The sequence below is a fragment of the Chionomys nivalis genome, chromosome 20 (genome assembly GCF_950005125.1).
Source record: "Chionomys nivalis chromosome 20, mChiNiv1.1, whole genome shotgun sequence".
Classification (NCBI taxonomy): Eukaryota; Metazoa; Chordata; class Mammalia; order Rodentia; family Cricetidae; genus Chionomys; species Chionomys nivalis.
Window position 1 is genome coordinate 42,437,382 of NC_080105.1, and position 22,079 is coordinate 42,459,460.

Here is a 22,079-nt window from a genome sequence, read left to right on the forward strand (position 1 = left end):
TATTATTTTATGTACTGAACATTACATGGTTCTCCATTCATAACTACAATTTTCATGTTTTAATGTGCTGCTAAAATAAATTGCAAAAGACAAAGTAGAATTAATGCATGTGAATCAGAATTAAAATTAAATTTAAAAAGAAAAAAGTTACACCTCTGTAATTCTATTATAGATAAAAATGAGTGAGAATTTAGTGTCTTTAGTGCAAATATACATAAAAAATTTATTCTGACCACAAGCACACTGCAGAACATCTTTTCCATTTTTTTTTTTTTTTTTTTTTGGTCTTATTTCTGGAGGGGTGTGTGACAAAGACCAGGAGGATGCCAGAAGTGAGCTGAGTGCTCAGAGGCAGCCTGAGTCCCCAGTAGCTGGAAGGTGGCGGGTGACAGATGACAGACAGGTAAAGGAGTCAGTAGGGAAGGCAGAAAAGGCTGGGGGTGGCCCAACACATCACGTTTGTGAAGGGTCAAGGAACAGAGAATGATTTCCCACCAGGAGACTCTGCTTGTTCAGGGCTGGGAAGTGGCAATGAGGACAGCCAAGGGCTGTGAATTCTTAAGTGGATTTGTCGTTTTAAGCCATTGTTGTAGAGAAGAAGCATCAATAATGAAGCCCAGCAGAAACTGCAAAGATTGGCATCAGCCCAACCCCAGTCCTATCTACCAAGACTTCCGCTGAGATGCGCCAGACTTAGGACAATCACCCAGTGCCCAATTCGAATGAAGGTGTTTTCCTTTCTTCCCTCTGTCCCCTCCTGTCACTCCTCACCCCTCCCCTCATCCCCTCTCCTTTTCTTCTGTTCCTCCTCTCTTTTTCTTTCTGTATGACAAGGTTTCACTGTCCCACAGTCTGGCATATCACTCACCTGTTTCAACATCCCCATGCTGGGATTGCAAATTCATTTTCTTATGCCAGAGGTAGTATGTGCTGATTTTAGAAAATGTGAAAAAAAGATAATAAAGGAAAACAAATTTTATGTTCTCCTGCTTTCCCAAGTAATTCCCATGCCTACCAGCAATGCTAGACTCCTTTGACTCTAACCTCCTCACCATTTTTAGAAGTTAATTGCTAATTCTGTATTCTGTGCACTAGATTTGTATGACCAGCATTTTCTTTGTTGTCCAGGATGACCTGGAATTTACTGTATAACCCACGATAGACCTAAACTCATAGCAGTCATCCTGCCTCAGTCTTTTGAGTATCACCATGCCCAAATTTATTATTTTTAATTGTTTTTATTGCACTGTACATTTTTCTCCACTTCCCTTCCTTCCTCCCCTTCCCCTTCTACAGTCTCCATGACCCCCACACTCCACACTTACTCAGGAGATTTTTTTTCTCCTTCCTATGTAGATTCATTAGGGTCCTCTTTGTTGTCCAGGCTCTGTGGGGTTATGAACTGTAGGCTGGTTTTTCTTTGCTTTATTTCTAAAAGCCACTTAGGATTGAGTACATATTATATTTGTCTTTCTGGGTCTGGATTACCTCACTCAATATTTTTTTCAAGATATTATTTTCTAGCACTGGCTAGACTGTGAGCTTTGTCTGATGCAAAGACTGTGTGACACACTGTAGGGCATTGCTTCTGCCTTCATTGTCTTAATAGGCACCGCCAATGCAGGAGTGTTCACTGCTGAAAGAGGCCATCTTCAGACCTCTTCTGTCTTCTGCAGCCCGGCCTTGCACCCATAAACCGAGGTCATTACTGTCTACAGTACTGAAAATGCTGCTGTCCAACAGGCCTTTCACCAGATCAGAAATACCAACGCCACAGCAGAAATCCGGTGTAAAATCCTTTCTGGGTGGTTTTATACAACAGGAGAGAGGACCCCTCTTAGCCTGATAGCTCAGTATGAGAAATAATACTTGGGAATTGCTAACAAGCGGGCCACCCTGCATCATGAGAAAGCATACTGAATCAGTTTGTGACGACCAGTCTTACTTCACCAGCTCAGTGCCTATAGCAAAGGGAAAGAGAACATTAATGATGTCACACAGTATCAGAAAGGAATGGACCATAAGGAGAACGGTGTCCACTAATACCACATGACCATTTAGATACCCTGTTTGCTTTATCTCCTTTACTATAAGGCTTTCTTATCGATTAGGGAATTCTCCTCATTTTATAAATAGAGATTCCAAGGCTTCCAGGTGTTCACTAATTTGGCAAAGGTGACACAGCTGGTTGTATGGAAGCGAGATTTGAAACAGGTAGGGTGACTCTCAACCTGCATGGTTAACCTGATGAAATGCAGTGGTTGAGGAATAAAGGAATAAATTCAGCCTAACCTTAAATCTCTTTTGCTTAAAAGAGAAAAATAGCAAATAAGAAGTCAGAGGATTGGTATGATTTCATTAATAAAGTTTGTTTACATAGCCATGAACAAAGGGGCCATCTTTGTCAGTATTCATGGGGCAGTTAACAGAATGAGTTCAATACAGGGCCAGAAATAAAACTTGACAGAGAAAAAATTATGGAAGTCATCTTTACCAATGATAACAGAATTTAAAAATAACAAAAATTTAAGCCTGGCGTGTTGACTCATGTCTGTAAGCCCAGGACTTGAGAGGCCAAGGCAGGAAGATTGCTGTGAGTTCAAGGCCAGCCTGGGCTACTGATAGAAAAAAACAAACAAATTTAATGATATGAATAAGTGGACAGATCTCTCAAGTATGAGTAAATCTTAAGAGAAGAAACTATAAGAGTTATAGATTATGAGTGATTCAGTGGCATAGAAAACATGCATTAAATAAACCCTGACATGAGAGAAGATACAGACTGCATAGTAACACAGTAAAACCTAGCTTCAGAGTTTTCTTTTTATAATAAACAACACTTCACTTTTCTTCCAAGGACAAACTTTCTAAATCTTCTCTTTGGGTGCTGTGGCTGGCTGATGTGCAATCTTACCCATTTCTTCCTGCAAATGTGTAGTAAGACGGGCACCTCACGAGGGAGCAGCACAAATGCCCACTCATGACCCTGAACGGTTCTTCTTCTCCCCACTTTTGGTCTTCTTCCAGCAACCACTAATATGGGCTGGACACAAAATTGTTCTTGTCTGCCAGTGCTGAAGTCTGCATATTCTGAAGTGGTTGAAAACTGGCAGATGAATTGTGCTGGAAGATTTGAGGTTTCAAATGCAGAACAAGTCAGCTATGCATAAGACCCCCAGTAATTTCCCATTTGAAATGTTCTCACATACTCTTGTGGTGATTGTTATCAGCACACACATTTGCAAAAGGGCCCATCGTTTGACGCACTTCTTTTCGTTGCTGGGCTGATTTTTCCTCTTTCTTCCATGAAATTCTATTAAATTTTAATGTCTCTAATCACTTGTGTAATTATCTTAAAGATCCTATCATACAGATGTTATGCATTGGTAACTTCATTAGTTTTAGTAAATGGGCCAAAACATTAATTTTGTGCTCATATATGAAATTGTTAAAATAAAGCCTTTTTCAATACTTTCCAAGCTGACTTTACTCTCTGTTTCTTCTGTTTTATTGCCGGTATATATTTCCCTTGGCTAACCCGTGAATAACAAATAAGCACTTTTCCTATGTTTTCAGGGTACTACATCAGTAGTGTCCTTCCTTAAGGGTGACACTTCTCCTGGTTCTTTTATTCTCTGTAATGACTGACTTTTTTCTCACAAGTGTTCGTATTTTCTGCATGCATTAGAGCCCCATGTGTGTGAATTGTGAGTATTTCCACCAAGTGTGTGGGCCCTTGAGAGGGGATTTTATGTTTGGCATTCTTCTGATCTCGCTGGCATGTATTCTATGTATGTACACATACACAGGCGGGCTCTGCTTCAAGATGGGGTTTCAGTCTCAGAAACGACTTGGTAGGTTTTGCTGTTGTGCCATCCTGGAGTGTAATTTCATATGAGAAGTTGGCTATCACACCTATTAGGTGATAGAATATTTCAGGTTATCCTCACAAATATATCCACTCTTGATGGAACCATCCTTAGGCAATTCATGATATAGATACTATATATAGTATACATAAATTGTTTATATATTCTAATTCAGAGCATAGATATAGTACTTTGCATAGGCTAACTTTTCAATAGGCACACATGAAATAAGGAAGTAAATTAAGCTTTTGTCTTTTGCAGGCAATTTCCCCCTTTTCACTTCTCTTGGCTTATGTGCATTTTGCATGGTTAATTCTGTGACTCTTGAAAATGATGTGTTCTTTGCTTGGTCTGTGGACTCTGTATTATGAGACAGATTATAAATATTAAGTATCCCTTGATAAAGCATATGTTGTTACTTTTTAGAAGTCACACTTGGCATCTCATATAAACAGAAGATAGATAGATGGATGGAAAGATAGATAGATAGATAGATAGATAGATAGATAGATAGATAGATAGATAGATAGATAGATAGATAGATAGTCAAGTTTGCTCTAGCAAATTCTTCAAGTAGTTCAGAGGTACATCCTGTCTCAGGATTCTGTTGCTATGATAGAAAACCATAACCAAAACAACTTGGGAAGGAAGTTGAGGCTTATTTCCTCTTACACTTCCAGGTCAGAATGTGACCTGGAAGTAATTGAGGGAAGAATGCTGCTTGCTGACTTGCTCCTAAATGACTCATCTAGCCTGCTTTCATATAGCACCCAGGACCAACAACTTGAGTGTGGTACCTACCACCAGCAATGGACTGGGCCCTCTCACATCAATCATTAGTCGTGACAGTGATCCACAGACTTGCCCATAGGCCAGTCTGGTGGGAGCATTTTCTCAATCAAAGTTCTCCCTTTTCAAATGAGCTTGTGTCAAATGGACAAGAAAGCCAACCAGGACATGTATGATTTTTCTAGAAATATTACCCAGAGTCATTTCATTAGTCTTCAAAGTCTCTTTTAATTTTAAAGGATCCTCTTACCCATCAAAGTGGTTACAAGGCGGTCTTTTTGAGTCTACAACACATTTATTCTGTCCCTTCTGACTTGTAGACTCTCCTTTGAGAAGTCAAGTCAGGAGGAGTTTTTATAGACCTGCCTTTATATGTTACTTGTGTCTTTTATCCTTCCATCTTTGAATATTCTTTCTATGTTCTGTGTATTTAGTGTTTTTTATTATTATGTGAAACTTCTGCAGTTCTTGTTTTAATTCCTTAAATTTTCATTTTCCAAATTCCCTCAGTTTTTGTTCTTATTGCTTCTATTTCCATTCTTTGTCATGAACAGTTTTATTCTTTTTCTTCAACTGGTGCTTGTTCTTGACTTTCTTTAAGGAATTTATTCATTTCTCTAATTGTCTGTATTTTCCTTTCTTCTTTAAAGGATTTTATCCATTTTCTTCAATTGTTTATTTGTATGTTTATGGATTTCTTTAAATGATTATTCATTTCCTCTTTAAGGAGCCATATCATCTTCACATAGGTAGCTTTAAAGTTTTTATCTTGTGCATCACCTATGTTAAAATACTCAAGAATATTCAAGCCTATTGCAAATTTTCCAACTGGATTTACCAAGGTTATATTGTCCTGGTTGTTAATGACTTTTTTCTTAATCTGGATTCTAGGCTTCTGGTTTTGGGGTGACTTCAGGTTTAGGTGTTGGTTTCTAGATTTGTTTTTATTTAATTTTTTGTTGTTTTGGATGTATATTTTGTTCTTTAGTTTCTGCTTTCTCTCTTGATTTCCAGCCAACCTGTTTTACTAACAGTTGCCTGTTTTATAACCTGTTTGACTGGTATGTTCACATGAATCACCTGAGGATGTTGGAGGCTGGGATGCAGCCCTGAGTGGAGGAGGAGTTCAGGAGGGAGTAGGCTGTGAGATCCAGAAAATAAGTGATCAAGTGTGAAGGAAGGCTACACATGGTGATATTTCGTATGTTAAGGAGGAATTTGATGGATTTGCTTTAGGGGAACAGATAGTGGAGAAGGTGCAGCAAAACTTTTTTTTTTGTTGTTTATGTTTTTTGTTTGTGGGTTTGTGGGTTTTTTTTTTTTTTTGGCAAGTGTTACTTGCAGTTAAGTAGGGTCATAAGCTTGAATTGGGGGCTGTTTTATAGAGACAAGTGGGATGAAGGAGGTTATAAGGGAATATTCTGTGGTATCCCTAGGAGATGTGGAGCAGGGGAAGGAAGGAATCAGCTGGTGTTCTATTGCATTTCTAGAGATAAACCTGCATTAGTTCTGGGAAAAAAGAGAAGAGTTGAAGATATATAGTCAGACAGACAGGCTGCCTGGTCCTCTGGCAGGTACAGATCGTGGTGGACCTGGTGGTATCTGCCTGAGTTTGGGCTTGAGACACAGTGATGAGTGGATGGAGGGAAGCAGGCTAGGCATGGATCCACAGGAAACATGGACAGTGGCGAAGGGATGCTGCAGCTGGGGTAAAGCCAGTGAAGTTGGATCTGGAGGAATGTAGGGAGCAGAGATGTGTACCCCTTTTCTATATTGCTGCATCAAGTTTTATATGTAACAGAAACCAAAGTGTAATGAAATCACAATTGTACCTTTTGAGTCCTGATGTCATGTTGGGTTTTCATTTGTTTGTCTCAGTTCCAGATACTAAACATCCTTCTGAATACATGCTATATGCTAGTTTGTGTTTATATAATAGATGCATAAAGGTATAAACAAATTTCCTTTATATTTTACCCTTGCATATATGATTAGCGCTTCCATCTTTCTAGCCATTTCTTAATGATGAGATACAAGCTAAACAAACACATCCAAGTAAGTAATTCCAAAGATTACATGAATTTAATTAAAGGTTTTAGAAAGAAAGAAAAAAACTTCAAATGTGACACAGGTAGCTTGAAAAACCCTACCTTGTTTTCTGAACTGATTTTTTAGTTTTAGATTTTATGTATAAAATATGAAAATTATTCCTTATACTGAAAGCAATTAAAGAGCAAGGAAGACAAAAGTCCTAACAGAAAAGTATGTGAACATGAAAGAAAGGGAAGCACACTTAATTTATTGGAAAATAAATTTATTTATCTATTGTCTTCATCTAATAACTTAATGAATGGCATCTGAACATTTAACTTGTTCACTTGAGTGTCCATTATTATATAAACATACCATATGAACTACCACAAATGGATAAATGTGGGAGAGAAGTTAGGTTTGATAGTCATTCTTAATTCACAGATTCTGATGGCTTTTGAGCTTCTAGGGACTTTCCAATATCCATCTCCCCTTTCTCTAAAGAACACTCAGAATATAAGTGCATGTTACCGTATCTGGAATTTGTAAGGTTCTGTGACTTCAAACTAAGAGCCTCATGAGTAATATGCAGTTTATCCACTGAATCGTTTCTTCACTCCCAAATGACTGTTTTGAAACACCCCAGTGATATGTAACCTCTCAGTATTTCTAGAGCAAACATAAAGCTAATAAATATTCAATATAAACAAACACCAAAAAAAGTGGTTACAAGGCTAGACAAAGCATTTGATGAACAAAATTGGTCTTCACCAATAAAAACAGGTCAATCTAGACAAATATGAAATCTGATTTAGTAATATGATAGTGGAATCTTTATACATAGAGTCTTTTGTTTTAGAGATGTGAGCTGTGTTGTGATTATTTTCAGTGTGAAAGAGTATTGTTCCTAAACTCATAGTCATTTTGGAGAGACCCTTGAGTTCCTTCCTTTGATGAGATGGTATGTGAACATGCAGCTCTAACTTTCCATTGCTTGATCTTCTTCAGGGCTCCTGGAACTCCAGCACATCTTTGGTTAATGTACAGTTTCACCAGGCTGGGACCCTGATTCTAAATAGCCCAGGAGTTGGCTACGTGGAAATACAACTTTACTCTGGACAGGATCTTCCAAGAGAAACAGGAAATTTTCCTAGCCATAAGATCAAGAATTTTTAAATTTTACTTTAATTTTATTTATAGCCTCATTAAATCATCCTGGAGATTGTTTATGCTCAAATTCTTCTATACCCATCCCTGTTTAGCCAGAAAATAAGCTTATTGCAGTTTTGTCTACATTTATGTGAAATTTACTCACTCATTTTGTCTCTACTTCTCGCTATTGGTAATTCAGACATTTCCAGCTCTGCTGAACTAGATCACTGAGTTCCTTATATGAAGTAGAATTTATGTTCTTCTGCATACTCTGCCTTATATCTCTCTGCTGATTACACATAGCTTACTCTTTCAGTTGCAGAATAATTTACAAGAACATTTAACTACGCTCTGGGGCATAGCGATATTGGGAGAGATGAATCTCATCAAGATTTTTCAGAAGAGGAAGCATTCTCTACCCTATCTTTTGATATGTGTGGAATAAATTCTATTGTCAGCTAAGAGACGTCTGTGTTCTTGCTGTGATGTGAACGTTGATGGGCTGATGTGGGATGTCCTTCTCTATGTGCCGCTTTCTTGATTGACGAATAAAACTGTTTTAGCCAATGGTTTAGCAGAGTGGAGCCAGGCAGGAAATCTAAACAGAGATAAAAAGAGAGAGTGGGCAGAGTCAGGGAGATGCCATGTAACTGCCAAAGGAGAAGGACACACAGGAACCATAGGAACCTTACCAAGCCACAGCTCATAGTGATACACAGATTGATAGAAATGGGTTAATTTAGGATGTAAGTGCCAGCTAGGAATACGCTAGAGTCATTGGCCATACAGTTTTGTAATTAATATAGTTTCTGTGTGATTATTTGGATCTTGGTGGCCGGGAAATGAAAGAGCAGTCTCTAACTACAATGGGCTGGATATTACTTGGCCACCTGAACATGGCAGCTGTGATTTCTCATGTTTTTACCAGTCTTCCTGCAGTGCTGTCCAGGTAGAAGAGAACAGTGTGCTCCAGACAGGAGCTGCTGCTTCACCCTGGAGAAACATATGCAGTAGCTCTGACCCTGACAGTTACCTAGGGAATGCCCACAGAGTTAGCCTACAGGGAAACGAGAGAACCTGATGTTTGTGGTCATTGTTTCCTGAGATTCATTCGATGCTGTTCCTCACAAAATGTTTTCACAAGGGACATATGTCTGGTGGGAGCCAGAGTTTTCATAGACAGTGATGGCCAGTGTTGATTATTGTTGTCATCTAAGTGTTTAATTGTGTGTGTGTGTGTGTGTGTGTGTGTGTGTGATGTCTAGACATGCTGCAGAAACCAGCTCAAGATCCTAAACTTCAAATGTTATCTTTTGAGGTTGTCTCCTTAGGGACAGTGCCATGGTTTCAGTATGAATTACCCGCCACCCAAAGGCTCATAAACTGAAGGTTTGGGTGTCTGCTTTCTTGGAAACTTGAGGAGATGGATCTACCTGGAGGTTGTAGGTCACTGGAAGTGTATCCTTATGATCTCTATCTTGTCCCTCTACCCACTCCATTCACCCTTTCCCCCTCTGTAGCCTACGCTAGCGATTGCATACATATGAAGCATCCTTGAGCCTATTGAGGATGTGAATTGCTCTAAATCTGTTTGGAGCACCAACATTGCTCAAAAAGGTTCTAATTTCGGAGCATTTCAGACTTCTGATTAGAGATACTCCACCATTGAAGTCATGTAAATATTTCAAAATCCAAAAATTGTCTGGAATCTGAAGCATGTGTAGCCACATTTCAGGTACAGGCCCCACCCTTAGATAATTTTTTTTATCCCAAGTTAGCCCACCCCACAGGGCAGTGGGCACCAGTCCAGATCAAGGTGCCTGCCATTTCTAGCATATTCGTGGAAGTAGAGTTGCAGTGAGAACAGCTGCCGATCTTGTAAATGTGACCGTTGGGATAAGCAGCAGTTTATTTTATAAATAAGGGTGTTGGAGAAGGTATTTATTTCTAGCTTTAAGCTTAATCTTTAATTCTAATTCCCTATCTCTAAGTCCCCAAAATACACTTCTGTATTTTCCTGAGGTTACTGACTAAGATATACACACAAATATATGTGCCATTGTCTGCCCAGATCCCACACTATCTTTGGTGGTATCATTCCTAAGAAAGTTTGAAAGTAGTAAATAACCTCAAGAATGCATGAGTATAAATAATCATGTCCAACATTATAAACATAGATATTTAAATGCAAATATAATTTTCTTTAAGGAGACCTTAAGGAAAGTACACATTTTAAAAAGTATTATGAAGATAAATAGCTCTATGATAATTCCTTGAATTTCAAGTGGACCCTCAATGGAGAGAATCTTGCAAACTGCAGAGTTCCCGGTTGCTATGATAAGCTATAGAGTAAACGAATTGATATGTGACACTTAGACCACAGAGTGGATGTTAATTTGATTTTTGAATAGTATCTTTAAATGTAAGTTTATTATTTTACTCATTTGAAAGGAAAAGTTAAATTCAGAGTCAGAGACCTGGTCAGTTGCTGGGAGGTGATATGTTGTAATGAATATCAGATTTTGATTAAAATTCCTAATTCTGATTCTAGCTGAATGTTTCCTATGTGGTATTTCAGAACTCACCTATAAAATGGCCTTTCAACTTAGTATGAAGGAAGGCTTAGAAACTCCAGATAAAATAATATGTGCCTGGAACATAGCATGTATTCAATAAAACTGGGAATATTTGTTTGCAGTGTTGTTTTTGGCTAAGGAGTTACTGATTCTCCTCTTCTATATGCTACTAAAGAAAAAAATTAGTCTGTAATATGTAGTTTTACAAGATAATTTAAATCTTTTGTTAACTTTTTAAAGTTGACATACAAAACAATGTGTTTCACTAACATTTTCATTCATATAAAATACCCGTGTGTGTGTGTGTGTGTGTGTGTGTGTGTGTGTGTGTGTATTGCTCATATTCATTTTGGAACTACATTTGACTAGGTGTGGTTTCGCCTGTCATTCCAGAGCAGAAGGAAGAAGCCAGACGGTTATCACAGATTTAAGGCCAGCTTGGTTTACACAGTTTATTCCATAGTTCCTGCTGGACATAGCTAGTTTTAACAGATGAGGCAGAACTGGACAGCAAAGATCCTGTCTCCAAACAGCAAACCACCTAAACAAAAATACAGACAGAAAAAAGAGATAAACAAAATGCTCTGTCTTTTGCTTTGTTTTGCTTTGTTTTTTGTACCTAGTATGTAAGAAAAATTAGCATGGGCAAGCTTTTCTAAGGGAAGAGCAATGAGTCTTGGCAAGAGGAGATCGCAAGTTCGAGTCTAGCCTGGGTTACATAGTGCAGAAAGATCACGCATTGTTACTCTAAGATCATTATTTTAGTTAGGCATGGTCAAGTTTGCTGTGCAGAAATCTTTCAATCCCACAGTATGGTGGCAAACATTAAAACTTGATGAAAGTGTATTCCTAAGTTCTGATAAATGAAGGGAATGAGCCGTAAACAACTAAATGGTGTGATCAGTGGTCTGCTACAAGTCTGTCTGTGGCTTCTGCTTCTGGCCTGGTAAGCGACTAGGTTGGCCAGGGGTATCCTGGGAGGAGTCAAAGGAGAAGGGTTTGACCCCTGTCCTTTCACTTGTATCTCTGACTTTGGGTTATGTCCTTGGCTTCCTTGTGGTTGGTTTGTATATTAGAGACCATGCCAGAGTCCCTTCAGCCTTAAATCTGGCCCAGGATGTGGAATCCGGTCTCACCGCGTGCTTACCTGCAAAATAAGCTATGCAAAAATAAGGCTAATTGGAGGGCACAACCTGGTATCATTAGCTTCTCAGAATGGCTATTTTAATAATTCGCTCTCTCCACAATCCCACAATAGTTCTAGAATAGTCCCCTTTCAAAGTCCTTGTGCTGTTTCAGAGAAAGAATCACTTGCTATTCCAAGATTCTTAATTCTCAAAATGTTAATATATTGAAAAGTAAAATGGCTGATTCATGTAACCTGAGCTTGAGAATTTATTGTCTAACATAGGAGAGCCTTATGGCTGATTCAGTCAGGGAAAGCTGTCAGGAAGCTGGCTTAAGGATCTTTTCAACCCCCAAAGTCTAGCTGTCCTGTGTTCACACAGGGGCACTTGGCAGCCAGCAGGATCCGAAGGCAATCAAGGAAAGTGGCTATTAACTGCTCACAAGCTTTCCTGCAGAGAGAAAGATGCCTTTTGCTAAGAGCAGAATCTATGGATATCCTGAAGCTGTTTTCCCTCTTGACATATCCGTGTGGCCCTGTGTATGCATCTTTACATTTTTCCCTGATTTCTTTTGTAGCAACAATCTTCACACATATTTAAACATGATGCTTGCTGAGCACTTACATGGCCGAGTTAAATAAGAAGTCTCTTGAGCGGTGTTGGCTCCTTGCCATTCCTTGGGATTTCATTGCGGAGGTTTAGCTTGCAGGACAGAAGCCAGCCTCTAATTGCTTTATGTAATCAGAACACTTAATGATGAAATGAACTCCAAGACCCGGTTCCTCTGCGTGTCGTGCATGGAGAGGTGACTGTGCTTGAGACCGTCTAGAACCTTTACAACATGGGAGAATGGAATTGAGAGGGAGAGGGCCAGGAAGGATCTTTGCATCTATCTGCAAGGGCACTGCTCAGGTAGCTCCCCTTTTCCCCTCCTCCTCTAGTCCGTGGTATGTGAAAATCGATCATCTTTACTTTATTGCAGCTGAGTGGAGAGTTGTATATCACTGAGTCTATAAAAGCCTTCAGTGGCAGAGCCAAGGGAGTGACTGTCCTAGATGAATTTGCCTAGATGAATTTGCCTTTTCTCTGGGCCACCTGAAAGGCAGAAAGTGTTCAGTTTCTGTCAGTTCATCATGGGATTGAAATGGTAATGGAAAACAGTGCCTTAAACTGTGCGTGGAATTACGTTGAAGGGCGGAGTCTTCTTGACGTCATCAGGCAGTCATCACCCCACATGCTAAGACCCAGCAGTGTTTTCTTTCCCCTCACTGCTGGGATTGGATGACAGAAGGCAAATGAGCCCAAGACTTCTCTGAGCAACACCCAGAGGCACAAATGAATGGCAGGAACACCTACGAGTTACTTAACCAGCTGAGATGAGTTCTTTTTAGTCATCATTTTTAAAGTAGCTCTACAAATGCCAATCATATGTTATCCCAACCAATTTAATTGTGTTGGGGTGTTGGCAGCAGTGTGGTACAGTGTGGACAAGTGTCTCACAAAGGCTTGTATGTTATAGCCTTGTTCCTTAGCCTGTGCCACTGTCGGGTGGTTATGAACTTTTAGATGGTGAGAGGTGAAGGTCATGGGGTTATGCTGTTGAAGAAAATTGTTGTCTTTTGTCCTTTTCTTTCCCTGGACTTCTCTGAAGCCATGGGATAAGCAGGTTCTTTTCCCATGACACATTGCCTTCTCACTGACTGACATAGGTTGTCAGTTACAAAGCTGTGACACAAACTGCTGCTTCCCTTTGGAAGAGTCCATTTGTGTCGAGAATTTTGTACTCAGAACAATAGGTAAATGAAGCCAACTCCTAGGGAGATTGCTAAGGACTGTGAAACTCAAGGTCTCTGGTCAAATCCATTGATTTTCTTTGATAACAGCACAGATTCAAACAGCTCAGAAAAGTTGGGTGTTTAAAAGAGGTTTTCTCTCTATGTTTACATCGCTGCCTCCTCAGAAGCCAAAGCTTAACCCTCTAATCTGAGTGAATGTGTTCGCGTATACTAAGGAGACCCTGGGTACTGAAGTTTATTTTTCTGAGGTCTTCTATCTGGAATATGGCTCACATAGCACTGGGACTATTTACTGCTTCCTGGAGGATTTACGAGGTTTACCCAAGGGCATTTAACAGAGTGAAGTCATCCTAGATTTCCAGCCGCTTCTCACACTAATCCAGTGTCATGTTGCTTTCGTCTTGTTGCCCGACTCCATCCAGCTGCTACTCCTGTGATTCTGCATAAGACAGTAGTGAGACCTGGTGAAGGCCTGTGGATGAGTAGCATCCCCACCCTGGGCCTATCCTTGAACAGCCACCCCAGGGACAGCAGCATCCTCCAGATGGGCATGGCCAGCAATCAGTGGCTATTTCTTAGGGCAGCTTCATTACTTATTTACAGGGGGAACAGACAGTTCTCTGCAAATAAATCATGTGTCTTTCTTGTAAATCTGGGTGGTTTGCCACTCCGATGGCAGAGCAAATGTGATTTCCGCAGAGGGCAAGCAGTAGACGGAAAGTAACCCCACCCCCATCACAGACGATAGATGAGGCTTTTAGCTCTCTGGATGTGAAAACACTGGCTCCTGTTCGCATGGCACCCTCCATTCCACTTGCTCTACATTAGCAGAGGCTACCGCGGGAGACAGTCTATGAGTCTATGACCAAAGATACAAAATGGAATCCTAGCATGTTCATTGAAACATTTAGAAATCAGGGATTTGTGCTAAGCATTTACAATATTTCATATTTCAAAATCCTGTACGATATTCTAAGAAGTAAGCAGTATTATAATCACCATTTACAGTGGAGAAACATGAAGTTCAGAAAAAGAATCATTCTGTAAAGCATTTCAGCTAGAAAAAGGAGCCATTGAATATGAACTTCTTATTTATAAACCCCACATCTGTGACCATCAAGGAATGGCCTGAGAATTTGCTGATCTACATCTCTTGTTCACAACTTAAAGCACAAAACCCAGAAAGCCAGGGCAACAGAAGGGAATTGGTACCTGTGATGGAGTGAATTTTCTTCGGATCTGGGCTTGTTGCACACTGGCCAGCAATCTTGGAAAACTTATCCATTGTTATGGCCCTTTGTGGGACAAGGGTATGGCATCATTTACTTTCTAACATCTTCCCCAGTTCCTGCTACTGGAGTCTGTGTATGGATGAGGCTAGGACAGTAAGCCAATCACTAGACTGAGTGAAATGTCAATGCCACACTTTCAATCGGTGCCTATTACAGAGCAAATTGCAAAGCGTGGCTCATAGACTGTATTCTGAAAGAGCTTTTTAAAAGTACTTAATTAAGTGTCATATTAATTTTCTTCCTATATTGATATGAGTATTAAATTAAAAAATACAAAAGAGTGAAAATGAATAAAACCCATAAATCTTACCTATAATTCCATCACAGTTTTAATATATCACACCTAATAGTTTGGTGAATACATTTCCAGGCTATCCCCTTCTCTGTGCCCATGTGTGAAGAAAGCTGACCATTTTCTCCTTCTTACTTTTTTTCTTAGTTTTGTGAGAGGGTATCTATAGGTAGTCCAGGCTGGCCTCAAACTTTATCAACCTACATGATGTCTAGAAAGATGGGATTACGGGATGTGCTGTGCTATAACACACCACTAACTTAGCTCTTCCTGTTCTTTTTTTTTCTTTTTTCACACAGAATGAGATAGCATATAACTTGAATATATATTTATATTTAATATATGTATATTAAAATTACATGACTGCATAGTGTTCTACAGAACAACTGAAGGGTGTTTGATGACATTTCTAGTTTATCGCTCCTGTTTTTAGGAATCTCTTTGGCTTTATTTTCTCTATCGTGAGTAACTTGACAAACACTCCCAGTGATAAGTGGTACCTCTGTTTATTGGAATAAAAGAATGTGAAAAATTCTGTATCAAAGACTATTACAATCTCTGTAGAAATGTTTATTAGCTTCCATTTTCACCCAGAGCATGGGAGAATGTTGAATTTCTTATTTCTTATCAATTCTAGCACCAGCTTTATTAAGTACCCTTAAATGTGCCTTCTCAATAGTACCATGCCATCAAATAGATTCTTGAAAGTCTGGCTGCAGTAGTAGGAACAGTCTCTGCTTCTAAGTACTGTTGATATTTCATATTTACTTTATTTAAAAATTCTTACTCTTGCCTACAAAAATAGTATGGTTAGTTACCATTTGCAGTGGAGAAACATGAGGCTTAAAACATTATCATTATATAAGGCCTCTCAAGTAGCAAAAGGAGTTGGAGTTGAACATGGGTATCTTTGTGCCTGAAAGAATGCACCCATAAGTAGAGCTGGCCTGAGGGTTGCATGTTATCCAAGATAATGTGGGGAAAAGGAAGCTGTGATGCGATTATTAACTATTATGATTATTCTTTAATTATGAATACATCTGAGCCCTTTAACCTCAATAAGCTTGTTAATAATTTGTTTCTTGTTTTCTCACCTACTGATTCTTTCGTTTATTCAATTTGTTCTATTTAGTTTATCTGAGAGTTCCTTGTCACCCACAAAGATACATAAGAGAATTCCAATAAACTGAGCAGAAGGGACATAATCCAGGCTTAATGTGCTGTGGCAAAAAGCAAAACAGAGTCACGGTGGCACTTTCCAGAGTAAGGGAAAGAAGCAAGAGGACAACCTCAAATCTAAGTCCAACCTGGGTGACATGGCATGCTCCAGGCCTGCTAAGACTGTATAATGGGACCCTGTTTCAAAAAGAAAAAGGAAGTGTAGCAACCTAAACTAATGTTCCGTCTTTCTCTAATTGTCCTGTTTTGGAGCCTTTATATCTAAGAATGCCGTGCTTTTCAGGGAATGGAGCCTGGCTGGCTGTGTTCGTGCTTAAGCCATGTTTGACTGGAGCCTCAGAAGCTGCACCACAGGCTGCTTAGTCTGAACCCTCCTGTGCTTTGAAATATGTGTGGACACCTTCCCAGTTGTCTGCTAGGTCACTCCTCACTCTCCTTCCCTGCTCAGAGTGTCATAGGCTTCCTTCCAATGCTTTAGATTCCTGGAGTAGACTCTGGGGCTATGTTTACCCTATTTTCATACCCAGGCTTCGCTTTCTTAGCTTTTTAAGGGAGAAAGCCCTGCTTAGTGTCAGCACTTGCCTAGAATGTGGTACTGTTAGATGTTGGGGACATTTTATGTTGCCTCATATATTACAAATAAGTATCACATTTTCAAATAAGAACCTGAAGACCCAGACAGATAAGCACCTATGGAGATAAGCTGTGGCCGGTTTGGAGTCGCTTTGTACTTTACAGAGCAATAGTGTTCATGCTGTGGTCTGTCCTCAGCTTATCTAGACTGTTTGGGGCAGCAGCTTTCTGGCTGTGCCTTGCACTTTATCCCTTGGTTTTGCAACATGGCAGTAGGCTCTGTTTTGAGTGCAAATGCATCTCGTTTAGGTCAGTAAAGAACTGCCATTTGTCCAGCATAGCACACATGGCACAGACCAATAATAGTTAACTAATCCAGGCAGTTAAATATCACCACCTATGATCATCAAGTCAGAAACACATGGGTATGGCAGAACCATGTAAGAAAAGTCAGGCCCATGAAGGCTCAAGAAATATCAGACTGAGCCAGAATGGAGCACCAGCACCAATGATAAAAGAAGCAGGGTCCAAAAAAAAAAAAAAAAAAAAGAGAGAGAGAGAGAGATGTAACAGTACTCTGACCTGTCAGGTCGTCTCAGGTTATGAGTCTTATATACGAAGATTGTCACAGCAAAAGATCTCTGCCCTTGTCACGAGCCTCCAGATCATGCACCATTTCCCCTGTCAGTGACACTCAGCTCATGTTGAATTCGCTGATGAAACTGCCTCCCGCTGGGCTCACACTTGACAGTTCTGCATCTGGAACCGCTCTGTACCTGATGTGAAACGTCATGTATCTGGTTCCCACAGGGCTCTCGGCCCTTTGTACTGTTCTATAAGATGTCCATGACTGCATGAAGTAGAGTGTGTGAGCGTGAGTCAGTAATCAAGGCTGGGGTTGAGGAATGCCCATGCTAGCCAACAAAATCGGGATTACTTGATGAAGTTTAGTCACTAAAAATGACATAGCTTGTGAATCCATGATTTCTCAATAAATTCTGACATTCTGAGAAAGTCAAAGCTGCCGATGCTTCTGTCCTAGAGAACTTAAAATGCCCCATCTTCTCCAGGTCTTGTTAGGGCTCTTCATTTACTTTATTTTTCATTTATTCTTTGAAACAATTGGCTGACTTAGTGTTTTCTACTCTTGTCCAGTTGTCTGTATTACTCTCTTTTTCTTCTAGTTCAGTTTAAATCGGATTTTAAGAGATGAATTGATACCTTGTGCCCAAAGACCTCTGGAGAAATGGTAATTTTAAAGAAACTGTGAGATTAACTTGTCTCTCTTCAGATGTTCGCTTACACTAGTCTTTCTGCTTCGGTTTGCATCTTGAGAGAGCTTTGCTAACCACAGTCTGTAAGGCAGCATTGGGCCTGTGTGGTACCCACTGCCCCGAGTGTGAGAGGGGCTGTGAGGGTGAAGGCTTTTCCCTCCTTTGCTTACCTGACATTGCACAGCAAGCTGGGTAAGCTCCTCAAAGACTCAACAAAAGCCTTGGTTTAATTAACTTGGTGCGAGCCAAAAGGAGACTATCCTGAGCGGTCTTGACTTAATGAAGAAAATCCCTTAAAAAGTGGGGGGACTGCTCAAATGAAAAGCTCAGTCCTCCTGGAACTAGACGGAATGAGTCACACCCAACAGAACTGTAAGTGGCCCCTGGGGCTGAGACTCACCCCTGGTTAAAAGCCAGCAAGGAAGTAAAGACTTGAGTCCTGTAAACACAGGAGACTGAGTTCTGCCAACAAGTATATGCATTTGGAGGAGGCCTATGGGCCTCAGAGAGGAACACAACTTGGCCACCACCATGGCTCCATCCCTATGAGAGCCTGAATGGAAGACTTGGCTAAATAGTGCTAGAACTCCTGAGCCATGGAAAATATGAACTGTTTTTTTTAAAGCCACCAAGTTTGAAGGAATTTGTTACATAGCTATCAACATTCCTCAGCCTTGTCTACACAGGATGTTTCTTCCATGTATGTTTCTGGGCACTTTGGCATGTGTTGATAACATACATACTTTAGAATTGAATATATCTGAGTGAGTGTTGGTACCTCTCAGTAGATTGATTTAGACAAGAAGCCAGGTTTCCTTTGCCCTGTCATTTTGGGGATCTATGAGCATTTGGAGGCTGCTGAGTCAGAGTCCCAGAACAGGATGAGTGTTGGCAGAGTTCTGTGTCTATGTGCTGCTTGAGGTCCTCCTGCCAGACGAGTCTTCAATACAAAGAGGAGCCTTATATATCTGTATAAATCTAAACTTAGCTTTACTGCTACAGTAGAAGCATCGGTAACTTCAAAGACACATGCACATAAACACACATACACATGCACACACACAAACGTACACAACACATGTACAGGCATGCACACACAGAGACTACCTGACTCTTACCATCTTTTATCAATTTACTTTATAATCTTGGGCATGCCACTGACCTACGTACTTTAGAATTGAGACCTACGTAATTTAGAATTCTGGACGCTGCTCTCCTCATGGACCAATGAAGGATTTGGACTTATTACAGGCTATCCAGCTGAAATTCAATCCCAGACTTCAAACTAGAAAAATACATATCTGAAAGAAAAGAGCTAAAGGAACTGAGAAGTTGATACCAAAAGGAAACAAAATAATTACGGAAATAACATCAAGCTAGGCTTCACCCAGGAAGAGTGCATCTGTGGTGAGAAAGTCTTATTCTCTTTTTTCATGGGGTTGAAATCACCATCTCCTATCCTCTCCCCATCCCATAGTTCTGCTCTACCAACCTCCCTCCTTCCCTGTCTACCTCCTTCCCCTTCCTCTGTCCTTCTTGTACTCCTTTCTTCTGTTCAGCTGTTCTATGACTTCTCAGATCTAGAACAGCTGCAAGGAATTCTGAAGCTTAAAGGGAAAAATAAGGAAATCATGTTCATGGTGCAGTCATAGTAGTGGTTGCTCTGGTGTTTTAAAGTCTATACCCATCATTCCCACTTAGCTCGCTTCTGAATGAAAATGGAATCAGTCAGCCCCAGTGCATGGACCTCCATTAGCCTCAGCTTCCAAGTGATATTTTCCCCTAAAGGTCGCCGAGGGCCAACGAGGAGCAGTAGAAATTTTGCAAGCAATGTGTGTCACATTTGCATATGATAATCAGTCTTTCTATAAATACAATTTGTTCTGCAGATTAACATTTTGTGTCCTCATTAGATAGCAAACATTTCCATATTAGACTCACAGAGCTCCCAGAACCGGCTCTGCTTACATTGCATGATGGTGTTAATGCCTCTGCTTATATGAATGCCAATTAGGAGTGCTCAATCTTGGAAGAATAAAAGAGATCACTAATGCTATTAATATAAACAGTAATAATAAAGCCGAGAAGCTCTTGCAAACCTTGTTAACTTCAAAGATCATTAGCAGTAAAGCATTCTTAGGTATGTAAAATGCAAACATGTCTAGAACTCTTTGCTCTGATATGGTGAAATAAAGAGGAACATGCAATTGAAACATTTTTTGTTTTGCTACATACATTTATCCAATCAGGAGTTAGATGTGCTTAAGCTAGGAAAAATAATTTCTTCAACTTTCTGGGTTAAATGCAACAGAGTTTGCTCTGGTGCAGGAGGCTGGCTTCTCCAAGGGGATGAGGTATTTTATGGCCCATAAAAGGGTTTTATAAAGCAAGATGTACCAGAATTTCCCATGAGAGGATTTTCTTTTTTTTTTTTCTGGGCAAGAATGAAACATTCTCTGTTAAGGATACTCTGGAACATAGGAGCTAAAGGGTAATGTTTGTATGTTTGTCACGCATGCACACTTCCTACATTCTCCCACCCAGAGATTTGAGTTCACAGCACTGACCTGAAGCCTGATTGGAGGAGGCTGCTTTAGGCAGACCATGAGTCCCAAGTGCTGTAGTGCTAGGCCCACTAAGGCTCACTTACCCACAGTTCGCAAATGAAGAGATGACCCTGTAGTCACCACTGGGAAGGGCAGGCAGAGGGGGAGGGGTGAGTGGGATCAAGTTACAATGTGTGGCTATGTCACCATGAGACCTAGTATTCTGTACAAATAATAGACACCAAGAGTAAAAGGGTGATCTCTACAGAGGTAAATTAACTTTATTTCCTTGGTGAACGTTGGTTTTGATACAGCAGACACACTTTAGTTCGCCATGATTTTAAAAGCATTCATGATGGGACCAGGCAGTTAACTTTTTCTTTGACTGAAATCTAAGTGCATTACCATTGAAAGTCAGACTGTACTAAAATACAGAATTTTGTACAGTTTCAGAATTCAGACTTCAAAGCTGTATGCGAATAGCCGTATTGCACTGCTTTCCTGACTAATACCAGTTTGGGACAGCATAGTTTCTGTGGGTCTTAGTTTTCTCACCCACAAATTGCAGATGAGAATTGCACTTAAGTCATGGGGCTGAATTGAAGACTCATATTTAACACTGCACCCACACAACACCGGAATCGTAAAATGGGCACAGTGGACAAGGGTTACTGTTTGTTGGACACTTTGCCTCTTTCATAGGGGGAGAGAATAACAGAACATCCTTGGGTAATTCGTAAGAACTTTACCTTTCTCCTTCCATGTGCTGAGGATCGAACTCAGGGCCTGAAGGCTTGGCAACATGCTGCCTCTTTAGTGTCTCTGCAGCCATCTTCCTACTGTCTCTTAATATCTCCTGTTCTAAGTCAGTGGTTCTCGACTGTAGAAGGAGCTGCGGGCTGCATTCCTGATACCCAGCTCCCGGCTGCCTGGCCAGCTTATGCCCCAAAATAACAACACACAAATTGTATTCATATAAACACTGATTGGCCCATTTCTATTAATGTGTGTAGCACCACGAGGTGGTGACTTATCTTGCCTAACCCATATTTATTAATCTGTATAGCACCAGTCTTACCTGGAAAGATTCAGCATGACTGACATGGCGGCTTGCTTCATCGCGTCTGCCCTGGAGAGGAGCAGCATGGCGTCTGGCATTTCCTCTTCCTCCCAGCATTCTGTTCTGTTTACTCCACCCACCTATGTTGTAACCTATCAGGCCAAGCAGTTTCTTTATTAATTTACCAATGAAAGCAACAGATTGATATATGACACTCCCACATCACTTGACCTTCCTAGTGCTGTGACCCTTTAATACAGCTTCTCATGTTGTGATGAACCCCAATCATAAAGTTATTTTTGTTGCTACTTCATAACTGTAATTTTCCTACTGTTATGAATCACAATATAAATATCTATGATTTCTGATGAAAGGCTCATTCTCTATGCACTGTCCTGCTGTAGAGCTTATGTGTCTTCTCTTACATAGCATGGTGGACTTCACCCCAGCTCCTCCCATCTTCTCTGAGATAATCAGCCCAGTTTCCAACCAATACTTTGTAGCCTTGCTCTTTCAGTGCTGA

General features: G+C 40.2%; 1 protein-coding gene across 1 annotated transcript in view; it reads left to right on the top strand.

The window, feature by feature from the left end:
- Positions 1 to 1,618: 1,618 nt before the first annotated feature.
- LOC130862628 (plastin-3-like) overlaps positions 1,619 to 22,079 on the top strand; it is a 42,159-nt gene continuing 21,698 nt past the window's right edge. Inside the window, 2 exon segments of the mRNA XM_057752339.1 lie at positions 1,619 to 1,789; positions 2,137 to 2,214. Of these exon segments, the coding sequence (XP_057608322.1) occupies positions 1,619 to 1,789; positions 2,137 to 2,214 (249 nt within the window).